This window comes from Odontomachus brunneus, unplaced genomic scaffold (genome assembly GCF_010583005.1).
Source record: "Odontomachus brunneus isolate Ranch 3 - 2012 unplaced genomic scaffold, Obru_v1 Obru_scaffold_151, whole genome shotgun sequence".
In the NCBI taxonomy this organism is placed as follows: domain Eukaryota; kingdom Metazoa; phylum Arthropoda; class Insecta; order Hymenoptera; family Formicidae; genus Odontomachus; species Odontomachus brunneus.
In genome coordinates, this window is record NW_022639601.1 from 821968 (window position 1) to 835097 (window position 13130).

General features: G+C 32.4%; 1 protein-coding gene across 1 annotated transcript; it reads left to right on the forward strand.

The window, feature by feature from the left end:
• Positions 1-7649: 7649 nt before the first annotated feature.
• On the forward strand, positions 7650-9244 carry LOC116850640 (cuticle protein 16.5-like). The gene is made up of 2 exons (XM_032829149.1): positions 7650-7728; positions 8774-9244. Exons 1-2 carry the CDS (start codon positions 7711-7713, stop codon positions 9032-9034), a joined length of 279 nt encoding a protein of 92 aa, XP_032685040.1. The 5' UTR covers positions 7650-7710; the 3' UTR covers positions 9035-9244.
• Positions 9245-13130: the final 3886 nt, after the last annotated feature.

Below are 13130 nucleotides of genomic sequence, written 5' to 3' on the forward strand. Positions count from 1 at the left end.
CCCCCAACTGGCACTTCGTCAAGGTCGTCGGTGTCACTACCTCCTGGTTCACGAGTGACCGACGTCGACGGACGAACCGCGCCTCTTTCTCTCTGTCTTGGCACGACTCTTTCACCGAGCACGACGAGCATCCTCAAGTGGCTTTCCTTTCGTAGTCGACGTTTTCGTCACCGATTTGCAACGGTTCAAAAGTCTTCAATTAGCGACTAGGAGACTGCTAGTTGCGCCAACCATTGTTCATGTTCATCAAGTCTCCCCTTAAGAAGTTTATTTACTTAAGCCAAACTATTCAAAATTATACAAAAATTTAACATAGTATTTATTGTACTAAAACACATTTGTAATTAAAGTTTCATGTGATTTATCTGCATGGTTTATGAGAAATTTAATATTAAATATGACACTTTATTACACGTATAACCTTATGAATATGATACTTTTCTACACATATAACCTGGAATAATCATTATTTCAATGTAACTTCGTAAAAAATGATACTATCTAAATAAAAAACTTACCATTATAAATATTACATATTAAGAAACGAGGAAGGAAGAATAATAAGGGAGACCGAATCTAAATGGGCCCAGAGGCATCTTGCTCATGTGCTTTCTTCAATATTTATTTTGAGAGGAACAATGAATACAAAATTACGAAATAGTCCTTTTAGAACAGAAATGCTTTTGTTTGATTACTTGAGTTTTATTAAAATCGAAATAGCATTACAGTTAAAAAATAGAAAAATTGCTTTAGTAATAGCAACGTATATACATATAAATTTTCGAGGTTCTCAAAATTTTATATTAATATTTTTCAAATTAAAAAAAGAGAAAAAGGTCGAGTCGAAACGTATATAATGTTGACATTGTAATTATATTTTTTTTATATAAATAGCACTATACATCTGTACCTGGCTCTTATAGGCTCCTTTCTTCTCTTCCTTTAATTTGATTTATATCTTAGAACCAACTCTTTTCTCTTTTAACTTTTAATTAATATTTTTCATCGTGAATGAATAAAGTTAAGTGACGTGTTACTAGCTAGAGTAAAGTTTCTTACAAATAATTATATACTTTATTTCGAATAATATAAGTAGCTTTCATTCATAAAATTATGAAATCGAGCATGTGGGTGAACGAGATAAAGTTGGTCCATAATTAAAAGCCAGTAGGAGGACTGTGGAGAGTTCTCGCGGAAATTCCAGAACTACTAACCAGGATACACATTTTATATGTGACCTTACCCTGCGATATTGGACAACTGAACCCGGTAAAAGATGGCAATGTTAGCGTATATTTGTATTTTGATTATTATAAAATAAAATATGCAGTTAACAGGATCGTGGCGAGCATTAACACATAGAAAAAGGCTGCCTCTATCATGGTTATGCGGTTAGTCACAACACCTGTTTGTCTGAGAAGTTGTAACTTCGGAATTCTGAAATATGAGGCATCTAGCCTCTCCTCTATTCACTATAATGTAGGCCAGAAAATTGCTGTTTTATATTTTAAGTAGCATTATACTGAATAAAACGTGACAAGGTAGTATCAGAAATTAGTTTCAAAAATTAACATTTATTATTTAGATAATAAAATAAATATGTAAAAACGTAATTTTGTTTGATAAATAGAATAAATTTATGAGTAGCTCTCTTAATGCGCTACTGTAAATACGCCCTTTAAGCGATTCGAAAATATATACCTATTGAATAAATTCTTTAAAAGAAAATACCAAAGATGTCAACTCGAACTTCTTTATTCTCAGATTTCTCATATCACAATACTATGCTGCTTTATTGGTATCTTCTTTTTGGTATTTTTTCTCTGCATGCTGGAGAAGTGTCTCTTTTTTTATTAAAACATTTTTTTTCCATGGATTTCGCAACGTATTCCCGTATGTAATAGAAGGATTTGGTTTTCAGCAATTCTCAGAAGATAAATTTGAACCCCGCATTTAGATACCTATTGGATAATGAGCTTCAGACGCATTCTTTTGCCCTTATTCAGACAAAAGTGTTGTGATTTTTCTGCTATTAACTATATCTTACACTTTGAAGAGTATTGAGTCATAAAGTCTCTCATACGTTTCAATCGCCAATTAAAACTAAACTCCAACAAATCGTCACATTATTCGACGTGTCAACTACACTGTAAAAAATTTATGTAAAATTACATCTGTTATAGTGAGTAATTTTGAGACTAACTATTATAGATGTAAATTTACACACGTAATTATTGCATAAAAATATATTTATATAGACGAAAGACATTTTGATACGTGTGTAAATTTACAACTATAATATTTGGTCTCATAATTACATGGAATTTTACATTAATTTTTTACAGAGTAAGACGAGTCAACAAGCCGGAGATTCACGGATTGATGGATGAACTAGGCGTCCAAGGATCCACGTGGGACCAATGCTACGATTGCTAATTTGGTCCAACGCACGAATAGCTGTGCCCGCTAATTGTAAACCGCCTGCCGTAAGTCGCTTCCATAACGTAATCATTTCCCCTGTCGCGCAATCTTGCCACACATTGTATTCAACCACGTATCTAGGTATGAGGGTTACATAATCACCAGCCACGCTCGTTTACATAATTCCGATTGGACAAATTCCCTGAACGTAGCACCTGGACGTAGTAAATGACTTCGTGAATCGTGCGCACCACTCGTTTTAAAGGCCACGTTGCTTGATCAAGGTTTCAATTAGAAAAATTTAATCTACCGTTGCCAATTTGAATTCCCACTTCGGGGATATGCAAGTTTATAGAATCGTTGGTAATTTATAAGCTCTTTGAGCTCTAAAAATAAAGTTTTAATAATAATTCTGATGGAACAAAATATAATAACGATAATAGTAACTTATTGATACAGAAACTTCGATGGTGTACATATATATATATATATATCACGTATTATATACGTATTATAACTAAATATATACATATATAACCAAAAATAAATAAACTACTTATATAAAACTTTTTTTATAAAATAAATTTAATGTAACGAACCGAAATATATAACAAAAAAATAATCTTTATTTTACATTTTATTTTACATTTTATTTATTTTTCATCTTAATTTTACATTATTTTATACTTTGACATTTTTAATCTAGCACACCAAGATCATTAATAATTTTGCTATCTACAAGCACAGACATTTAAATTTATTATTATATATTATTACTATTTCTATGTTTACCACTACAATGATTATATCAAAGTTGCATCGGTTACCAATTTTTTAACTAAGTTAAAAGATACAGGTAAGTTTTAAATTTTTTAAATCTTTATAAGTTTTAAGTAATTTTAAACTTTTTAAAATAATTTTAACATTTTAAAATAATTAGTTTAATTTAGTAAAAGTTACAACATTTAAAAAAATAATTAACGTAAATTAAAAATTGATTTATTTGAAATTAAGTTCAAAGTTATTAGCTTTTTAACTTAACTTTTAACTATTTAACTAATTATTATCTAACTCTGTAGTTATATATTATATCTCGCTTTCTCTCTCTTTCTCTCTCTCTCTCTCTCTCTCTCTCTCTCTTTCTCTCTCTTTCTATTACTTATTACTATTTAAACTAAAATCTCATTTGAGAACATCTAACTTTATAACTCAACAAATTGAGACCTTGGACACATTCGTATCCGGCGAATTAGCGATCTATCTGACGAGTCGAAATATAGTTACGACGCACTCGACGTCGTCATTGTGAGTCAAGTCGCGATTTTAGCACGACATTCTGGGTCACAGACAGGTAACCTAGGTGGCCGTTGGTTTATGTAACGTTCCCGCTGTATGGACTCCCCCAACTAATGGATCACGTAGCTGAGGAAAGTGCGTCGGATCACGGCTGATCGAGACGAAAGCGATCGACATCGCAGAGATGGATATTGCTCTGGTTTTGGCGTCGCAACCACGAGTTCCTGTTCCCCGCGACACGCGGGCGCAGGGCGAGAGGAAGAGAGACACGCGCATGGGAGCCTTCAGCCTGATTACTTCAGCGAGTTGGCCGGTAGCTGGGAACTCGAATCTCGTCCAACCACATCGTCTCGCGCAACCTTGAAAGGTGTATCCTGCTTCTGATCGCACGTCACGGCGACACGGCAAAAACATATCCCGGCGGATCGTTTGCATAAAATATCCGTTCGAGGGCACGAGTCGATCATTGATCCCGGGCGCCTTATCCCTTTGACTTCTTTACAAAGGGACGCGCCGGTGTATGTGAGCCGATCGGGGAGGAAAAATCGTGAGAGAAGGACGCAGTGACGAAGGCTTGAATGCGGGAAGCTATGCTTGAAACAAGAAAGCAGTAACACGTAATTTTACATTGAAGAGAGTAACTATTAAATGAAGTAGCGCGACATAAATCACGTCTCCTCCTCAAATTTTGTAAAATCTTCTATAAATTCTGTGAATAAAACGCACAGGATAAAAATACATATTCGGTTTATTTAACTAATTTCATTTAAATCCAGCAATTAGAATAAGCATTTTTAGACTGTATAGATATTAGAAAACTCATTCGTACGTTTTTCAAGATTTTATTATTTTTTTTTAAATAATTCCAAAACTTTTCATATCTGTTAATAATAAATATTTATAATTAAATTCTCAATTAATTGTAAAAAAATCATTAAATATTGTGCAATTTTAAATTTTAATTTGTACATTTTTTAATTTTTATTATTTTTGGAACAAAACTTTTTATATGCATTCATGATAAAGATTTATAATTCAGTTGTCAATTAATTGTATAAACGAATTTTTAAATCATATATCATTAAATAATAATTAAGTAATTTGTATATATTTTTATTATTTTTGGAACAATTTAAAAACATTTTATATCCATTAATCATAAATATTTATAATTCAACTACCAACTTATTGTATAAATAAACTATTAAATATCGTGTAAATAATAATTGAACAATTCGTATATCTTTAACTCTTATTAGTTTTTAAACAATATCAAAATTTTTTATTTTCATTAGTAATAAATTGTTGTACTTCAGGGCTCAATTAATTATATAAGATATAATTTAATAATTATGATTGAAATATTTTAATATGTATAATAAATATTACACTTAAATATATAATAATAAAATAAATAAATATTATGTGTATGATTAACTATTAACTATTAATTTAATGTAATATTAAATTTTAAGTATTAATTAAGTAATATTAATTATATAAATAATATAAATACTATATAAGTAAAACAATAAAATATTGTGCATATTTGAGAAATAATTAAACAATTTTTACATTGTACATTTTTAAATCTGTATTTTTCAAATAGTTTTATAATTTTTCGTATAAGTTAATAAACTTTTATAATTCAGTTTTATATAATTAATTATATAAATGGATCATTGAATATATCGTATGTATCCTTATGTAACAATTAAGCAATATTTTGTATCATTAGACATCCGCTTATCGGGACGCTTACCTTACATAACACGATTATTTAGAGATTCGTGTTATTGCATTTGAAATCATATGATTACGAGACAATATCATATATGTTACATTTCAAGGATACACCATGTACTCATATAGAACACTCAACTTAATTTTAAACTCTACACGACTCGGTTCTATATCGAAGCGAACGATTTATAATTAAATCAGGACGAGCATTCCGAAATATGCTATGGTACTAAAAAAATTTATAGTTCACATTATATATTATCATATATATTATACAAGGTGTCTCATACTCTCCTCCGGGCATTTTGTGGGAACGTAGAACAAGTTGAGGTGTATCGTTTTGCGACATTCGCAATAATTATCGAGATATTAATTGTAGAAAACTTGTAAATAATCATGCAGAATATGGTAAATGAGTTATAGTAGCGACGACTGCCGTCGTGTACTTATACTTTAGGTCAAATTGAACAAAAAATTCCTCTACCATTTACCAAATAATCATATAGATTTTTAATTATCAATTAAAGAAGATTATTGCACGATTTTGCGTGATAATGTACTCATCTTCTTTAATTAATAATTAAAAATCTATGTGATTATTTGCAAAATGGTAGAGGACTTTTTTGTTCAATTTGACCTAAAGTATAAGTACACGACGGCAGTCGTTGCTATTATAAACTCATTTAACATATCCTGCATGATCATTCACAAATTTTCTACAATTAATATCTCGATAATTATTGCGAATATCGCAAAACGATATAGGACTTTTATGTTCACCGCAACCTGTTCTATGTTCCCACAAAATGGCAGGAGGAGAGTATGAGACACCCTGTATATGTGTGTGTGTGTGTGTGTGTATACAGAGTGAGCCATTTTAATCGACGGATCCAAATTGCTCCTAAAACGCCAGCTACAAAAATGGTTAAGACAAGAATTGTAGAGGACAACGGGAGTCATTTTACCGTGCTAATAATTTTGACCTTCAGATCGATTTTCAAGGTCATTCGAAGGTCAAAGTCATTTTTTAAAATTAGAACTCCTATTTTTGACACCGGATTCGAAAAGAGCAGAAAATTTTACGTTAAAAATGATATTTAGATTTTTTTTCTGAGTCCAAGAAGGTCAAATAAAAAATGATTAAAAACAACTTAGAAGCTGTTAATGTTAATTTTAAAGATTTTTATGCATGATAAGTGTTTCGCGGTACTAACAAATACTAATAGAAGAAAAGTTGCGAAACGTTGTCATTCCATTTCTGATATTGATGCGCAATAATCTCACTTTGATATGATTATTAATAAGGCGTAATAAATAAAATTTTAAAAGTAAAAACAAACACTTTTAAAGTATTGCCTTTAACAATTTTTCTTTTTTGAGTGCAGGGTAACTTGAAAATTTTTTTTTAAATAAGGCTGAATATCCACGTCCACGTCGTTGTTTCCGGGTAACGCTAAAAGTATTGAATTAACATCTTCCAAGTTCTTGATCTACAATTCTTGTCTTAACCATTTTTTTGTAGCTGGCGTATTTTAGGAGCAATTTGGATCCGTCGATTAAAATGGCTCACCCTGTATATATATATATATATATATATATATATATTCTGTACATATTGTATATTATATATATTGTGGATTTTCAGGACATTCAGTTACAGTACATTTCGAAATATAGTCTACACATCATGTGTCCTTATAGAAATAAAGCGATCTTGCTCCTATGTTCAAATGGCACATTTGACCTATTTTGAATTATCGTACATGATCTTGCAAATTTTTCACGAATTGCACACCGCTCACTCGGACTCTGATTTACACGTCGAAAGTGGCAGCAATGGCCACACGTGATTGCACCAGGTTGATTAAACCGACATTACCGATTCGTACGTGTTGGCTCGTTCATCTGAGCGGAATAATTAATTGTCGAATCGTTGCATTTCTATCTAATTTTTTTACGAGATGCACATTATTATGTAGTTTACGTAAGCGACCGGTTACGCATCTCAGTCAAAATCCGTATCAGTGCAGCGGCCTCGGGAGCGATGACGAAAATTCAGCCCGATCCTGAAATGGGGACCGATCAGTTATTCCGGATACACCTCGCCCCCGCGAGTCGTACAGCAAATCGTGATTCACAGTGGGAGAGAGTCTTTGTTCGCGAGGGAAGGCCCCGTATAAAAGACACCGAGGTAATCGAGAAGAGCATCGCAGTTTTCGCAGCGAGACAATCACTTACAACACGATCAATATGATGACCAAAGTCCTCGTAAGTCCTCGCGAGCATTCAATGCGCACTAACACGTCACGAGTCATAAGAGCGACTCTTTGTACTCACACAAAAAATTATATTCTGTGTATTTTTGCGAGAAATTTTTTTAAACATTATTTATAACTTTCGTCATTATTCTATTTGTTATCTTTGTAAGATTAAGGTGCTAATATCTGGATACTAATCACGTTGGTACCGAACTCTAGATATTCTTATCGTTTTGGTTTTTAAATACGAATATTTAAATTTTTAACGGAGAATATATGTATGTATTCAACATATATATATTATAAAAATAACAATATTCAAAGTTAGATACGTTATCACCTTTCACCTTAATGCCTGATTTTTAATATGTGCAGAAAAAATAAAAGATATTAATTTGGTGGGTATTAATATAACATACATTTACTTAAATCTATATTCTTTTATTCAAATATAGAATAAACAATTGCTTCCAAGTGGTTTTTTAAGAAAAGTATATTTTTTTATTTAAAAAATGTTTTACAGTTTTATAGTTTAATATAAATCAATATATCATAATAAATGTTATCAGTACTCGCTCAATAAATATCTTTTTATTTCTTAAATACTTTTTTCCTCACAGTGTATACACACAGACATATACATTAGATGGCAGGGTAAATCACTTAACGTTAAAATTCCAAATATCTCTGCTGTTTTTTTATATTAGAGAAAAATGTGTGAAAAATATAAATTGTGTGATTAGAAGGGATAATATATTGTGGTCAGCTAATTTTTCAACATTACACAATTTATTAGATTCTATCTATTTATTAGAATATCTATATTGTTCTTTTATATTGTTTTTATATAGGGAGCAATGAGTAAGCAATGAATTGTGTGCTTGAAAGGAGGGTTGGCTGTCCGCAATATTTATCCCTTCCAACCACACAATTTATTTCTCATACATTTTCCTCTGACATGAAAAAACAACAGAGATGTTCCAGAATCTTTTACTTTTATTAAATGTTAATTCTTTTATAAATTTGTTAATTGTCACGTAATACATTCATTGCAGGTTCTCCTTGGCGTCCTCGTGGCAGCCTGTTCCGCCGGAGTAGTCCCAGCAATCCCGGCCGCGGTCCCAGCCGCTCTGACAGTCGGAACTTACGCTACGAGTTACAATGCACACGCCATCAATCACGCTATAGCCGCCCCGTACGTAGCAGCGCCGGCGATCGCAGCTGCACCTGCAGCACTCGCGACTGCACCGCTCGCCTACTCCGCTTACCCGGCCACCTATGCGTATTCCGCCCCGATCATCACTGGAAGACGTTGAAAGGGTTCGCGCATTGCCGAAAAATCAACCGCACTGACCTCGAATCGACGAAGAGCGATCGATAACGGTCGTTATCGATACGCCAACGTTTATTGTTCTTTTTGTAAATATTATTACCATTGTAAATATACGGCTGCCCGGCCGATGTGAAGTGCGCTTTACATCGGCACAAAATTTATCCGCAGATCAATATATCGTCTTTGAACCGTTGAGTCGATTTTGCTTCGTATATCTCCTCTCATCTCCTCTGCGCCTGATCGTAATTTAGTAATAATCGCCGAATCTGATCTCGTGAACCGTGGCCCTTCTTGAATAGAATTAGAATTCTATTCATAGAATTCAAGAATTCACGTTAAATGTAAGTAAAGAGAAGATTTATTTAGGCTCGGTTCAGAAAAAACAATGACAAGCGACGTTCTCTTATTAGAATTTCAAATTTGTTTGGAATTCGTTTGGATCTGACACAATCCGATTAACCGATTATACAGATAGCGGACAAATGTGACGTTTCAAATTCAGGTTATCCGGGGATTTGTATTTTCCAAAGTATCTGAATAGTTGAAGCATCGAATCTGAGTCCGCAGACCGCATCTAAGTTTGCAGAGGAATCAACAAAACACACACAGGAAAATATCATTTCACATTGCTAAAAAAAACAACTAAACGATTTACTTTCATTCTTTTATATAAAAATGTATTGCCTGCGTTCTTACGAAAATGTTCTTGCCAAAAGTCATGGAAGTTAAAAATACTTCAATATTTCTATTTTTCGTATAAAAATTTATGATGCATGTGTGCGAATGTGTGTGTATACGCCCGCACTTTCAGGGATAAGGATTGATTCGAGAATCTTTTTATGAGAACGAGGCGTCGAGTTATAACGGGTCCTGGGTACCTATTATGGACTTCTTCAGAACCAATTCCGATCAGAATTGATTCCGAAGAAGCCCACAATAGGTACCCTAGACACCTATTCATCCTGAATTCATCCCTCTTAACGACGAATAAACGTAAGAAAATAGAAAGTTGCACACGAATCTTCGAGCCGGGCTGACGTGTGGCGAGACGGACCGCGAGATTTATAGAGATTACACTTATTAGCGCGAGAGCTTGTAAATAGCTTGATCAAACGCTTAGTTACTTTTATAAAAACGTGTTCTTTATCTCTCTATTCTCGGGCGCGAGTAAACGTAACAATATACAGGGTGAGCCATTTTAATCGATGGATCCAAATTGCTCCTAAAATACGCCAGCTACAAAAAAATGGTTAAGACAAGAATTGTAGAGGACAACGGGGGTCATTTTACCGTACTAATAATTTTGACCTTCAGATCGATTTTCAAGGTTATTCGAAGGTCAGTCATTTTTTTAAATTAGAACCCCTATTTTTGACACCGGATTCGAAAAGAGCAGAAAATTTTACGTTAAAAATGATATTTAGATTTTTTTTCTGAGTCCAAGAAGGTCAAATCAAGAACTTGGAAGATGTTAATTCAATACTTTTAGCTTTATCCGGAAACAACGACGTGGACGTAGTAAGTTCTGTTTCCTTTGGGTACTTGATTATCGTGAGTCCCCTTGCCTCTCACCATAACTGCAATTTATCATAATTATAAAGATGTTGTTTTTGCTCAACGGACTACAACAAAGGAAGATATGATGGAACAAATTCGTAGAGCTTGCGCAGCCATTCCTAGAGACACTTTGCTTTCAACAGTGAGAAATTTTGAACGACGTTTAAATTTGTGCCTTGAAGCAAACGGAGGCAACTTTGAACAGTTACTCCGTGGGTAATTATGATAAATTGCAGTTATGGTGAGGGGCAAGGGGACTCACGATAATCAAGCACCCCAGATGTGAGAGACAAGGCGACTCACGATAATCAAGCACCCCAAAAGAAACAGAACTTACTACGTCCACGTCGTTGTTTCCGGGTAACGCTAAAAGTATTGAATTAACATCTTCCAAGTTCTTGATTTGACTTTCTTGGACTCAGAAAAAAAATCTAAATATCATTTTTAACGTAAAATTTTCTGCTCTTTTCGAATCCGGTGTCAAAAATAGGAGTTCTAATTTTAAAAAATGACTTTGACCTTCGAATGACCTTGAAAATCGATCTGAAGGTCAAAATTATTAGCACGGTAAAATGACTCCCGTTGTCCTCTACAATTCTTGTCTTAACCATTTTTTTGTAGCTGGCGTATTTTAGGAGCAATTTGGATCCGTCGATTAAAATGGCTCACCCTGTATATACACCATATCTGACGATAATATATAAAACTCTCGTATGTGTACGTGTAGATTAGCTCAAACTAAGCAAAAAAGTCCTCTACAATTGTGCGAACAAACACGTAAAATTTTGAGTTATTAATTAGAGAAGATTTCCAGGTAGAACACAAAATCATTTTGCTGTCAAGATAATATCATTTTGACATCATTGTCATGAAATTGTCATGAAAATAGTATCGTTTGACATCATTGTTATATCATTTGACGTCATTTTGACTTTTATATGACCTTGTGTTCTACCTGGATCGGCGAATGATCAAACGGAATACGATGCGATGGTAATTTGCATTGTGTGCTTATGCATTAGGTCAAACTGAACAAAAAAGTCCCCTATCATTTTACAAATAACCACGTAGATTTCTTAATTATTAGTTATTAATTAAAAAAGATCGATAAACCCTCTCCGCCATATGTGTAATTATTCGTCAGTTTTCTTTAATTAATAACTCAAAATTTTACGTGGTAGTTTGCAAAATATAGAGGAATTTCTTTTTTTCAATTTGTTCTAATCTCTACACATACACGAGAGTCATATGTTATCATCAGACATCCTGTATATACAATACAATTGACAACATATTTTTACTTTACATCGCCTTTCTATAGTTTATTTTATTTTATATTATTTCTGATTTTTTTCAAAAGTTTTATCTCTGAATCACAATAAAACTTTACATACATCATACTGAATACTTAAAATATATAAACAAAAATTGAGATTCTTGCCGTTATTTCTTAACTACATTTTTTTTTGCTAAAGATAGCAACATTATATATCTCCTTAACACAGCATGGATAAGAATACTTTCAAGCAATAAGATGACATCAAATGAAGTATTAATGACGTATTAATAGGACTGGTCGCCACGATTGGAGCAGATCTTCGTGACTCAATAGCAATATTGTTGAACTAATACTCAAATTATGAAGACAATGCATTGCTCAAAATTCTCATAGTGAAATTTCACTTTGAAAGTAGAGACGCATTAATGACGACTTTAATGTCAATAATACGTGCCTGCTGGAGTTTACACTTCAAAGTAAAATAACTTTTGATCCAATTTTTTAGTCAATGTCAAATTCTTTGTGTCACACTTTTAGATGTGATATAAATTAATTTGTAATTTTTTTCAAAATTTTTATACATTATTTCTAAGACAGGTATTAAATAATAGGTATTAAATAATAGTTATCTTCAATAAAAATATTTTCTTGATAATAGTTTTAAATATATTCATCACAAATTTTAGAAAAATTCATTATCATGTAGTCAAAAGAAGAATTTATTCTTTTTATAAGAATATTACCCAAATTTATAATTAATAACCCAAAATTACTCAAATTTTATTATTAAGGCTTCTGGCCCCTCGCATTGTCTATCTTTGTTTAATGACGTCAAAAGCGAGAAAATGCATGCTAAAAATTTTTGCGAAATTCGTTAAAATAAAAATATATATCCATAAAGTAACACTTGCAATCGATTAAACAAATTTGTAAGATATTCCGTGCACTCCTTTTTTGCTCTAATCAATCAATAATTTGTCGTAAATTAACATAACATACAATTTATCTTCTTATTTCTTTGTCTATTTCCTATTTTTTTGTCTATTTCTATTCAAATTAATTTACAATAAATTATTGATTGTAGAGCAAGAAGGAAGTGCACGGAATATTTTACAAATTTTTTTAATCGATTGCAAGTGTTACTTTACGGATATATATTTTTATTTCAATGTATTTTGCAAAAATTTTTAGCATGCATTTTCTCGCTTCTGACGTCATTACAAAGAAATAGACAATGCGAGGG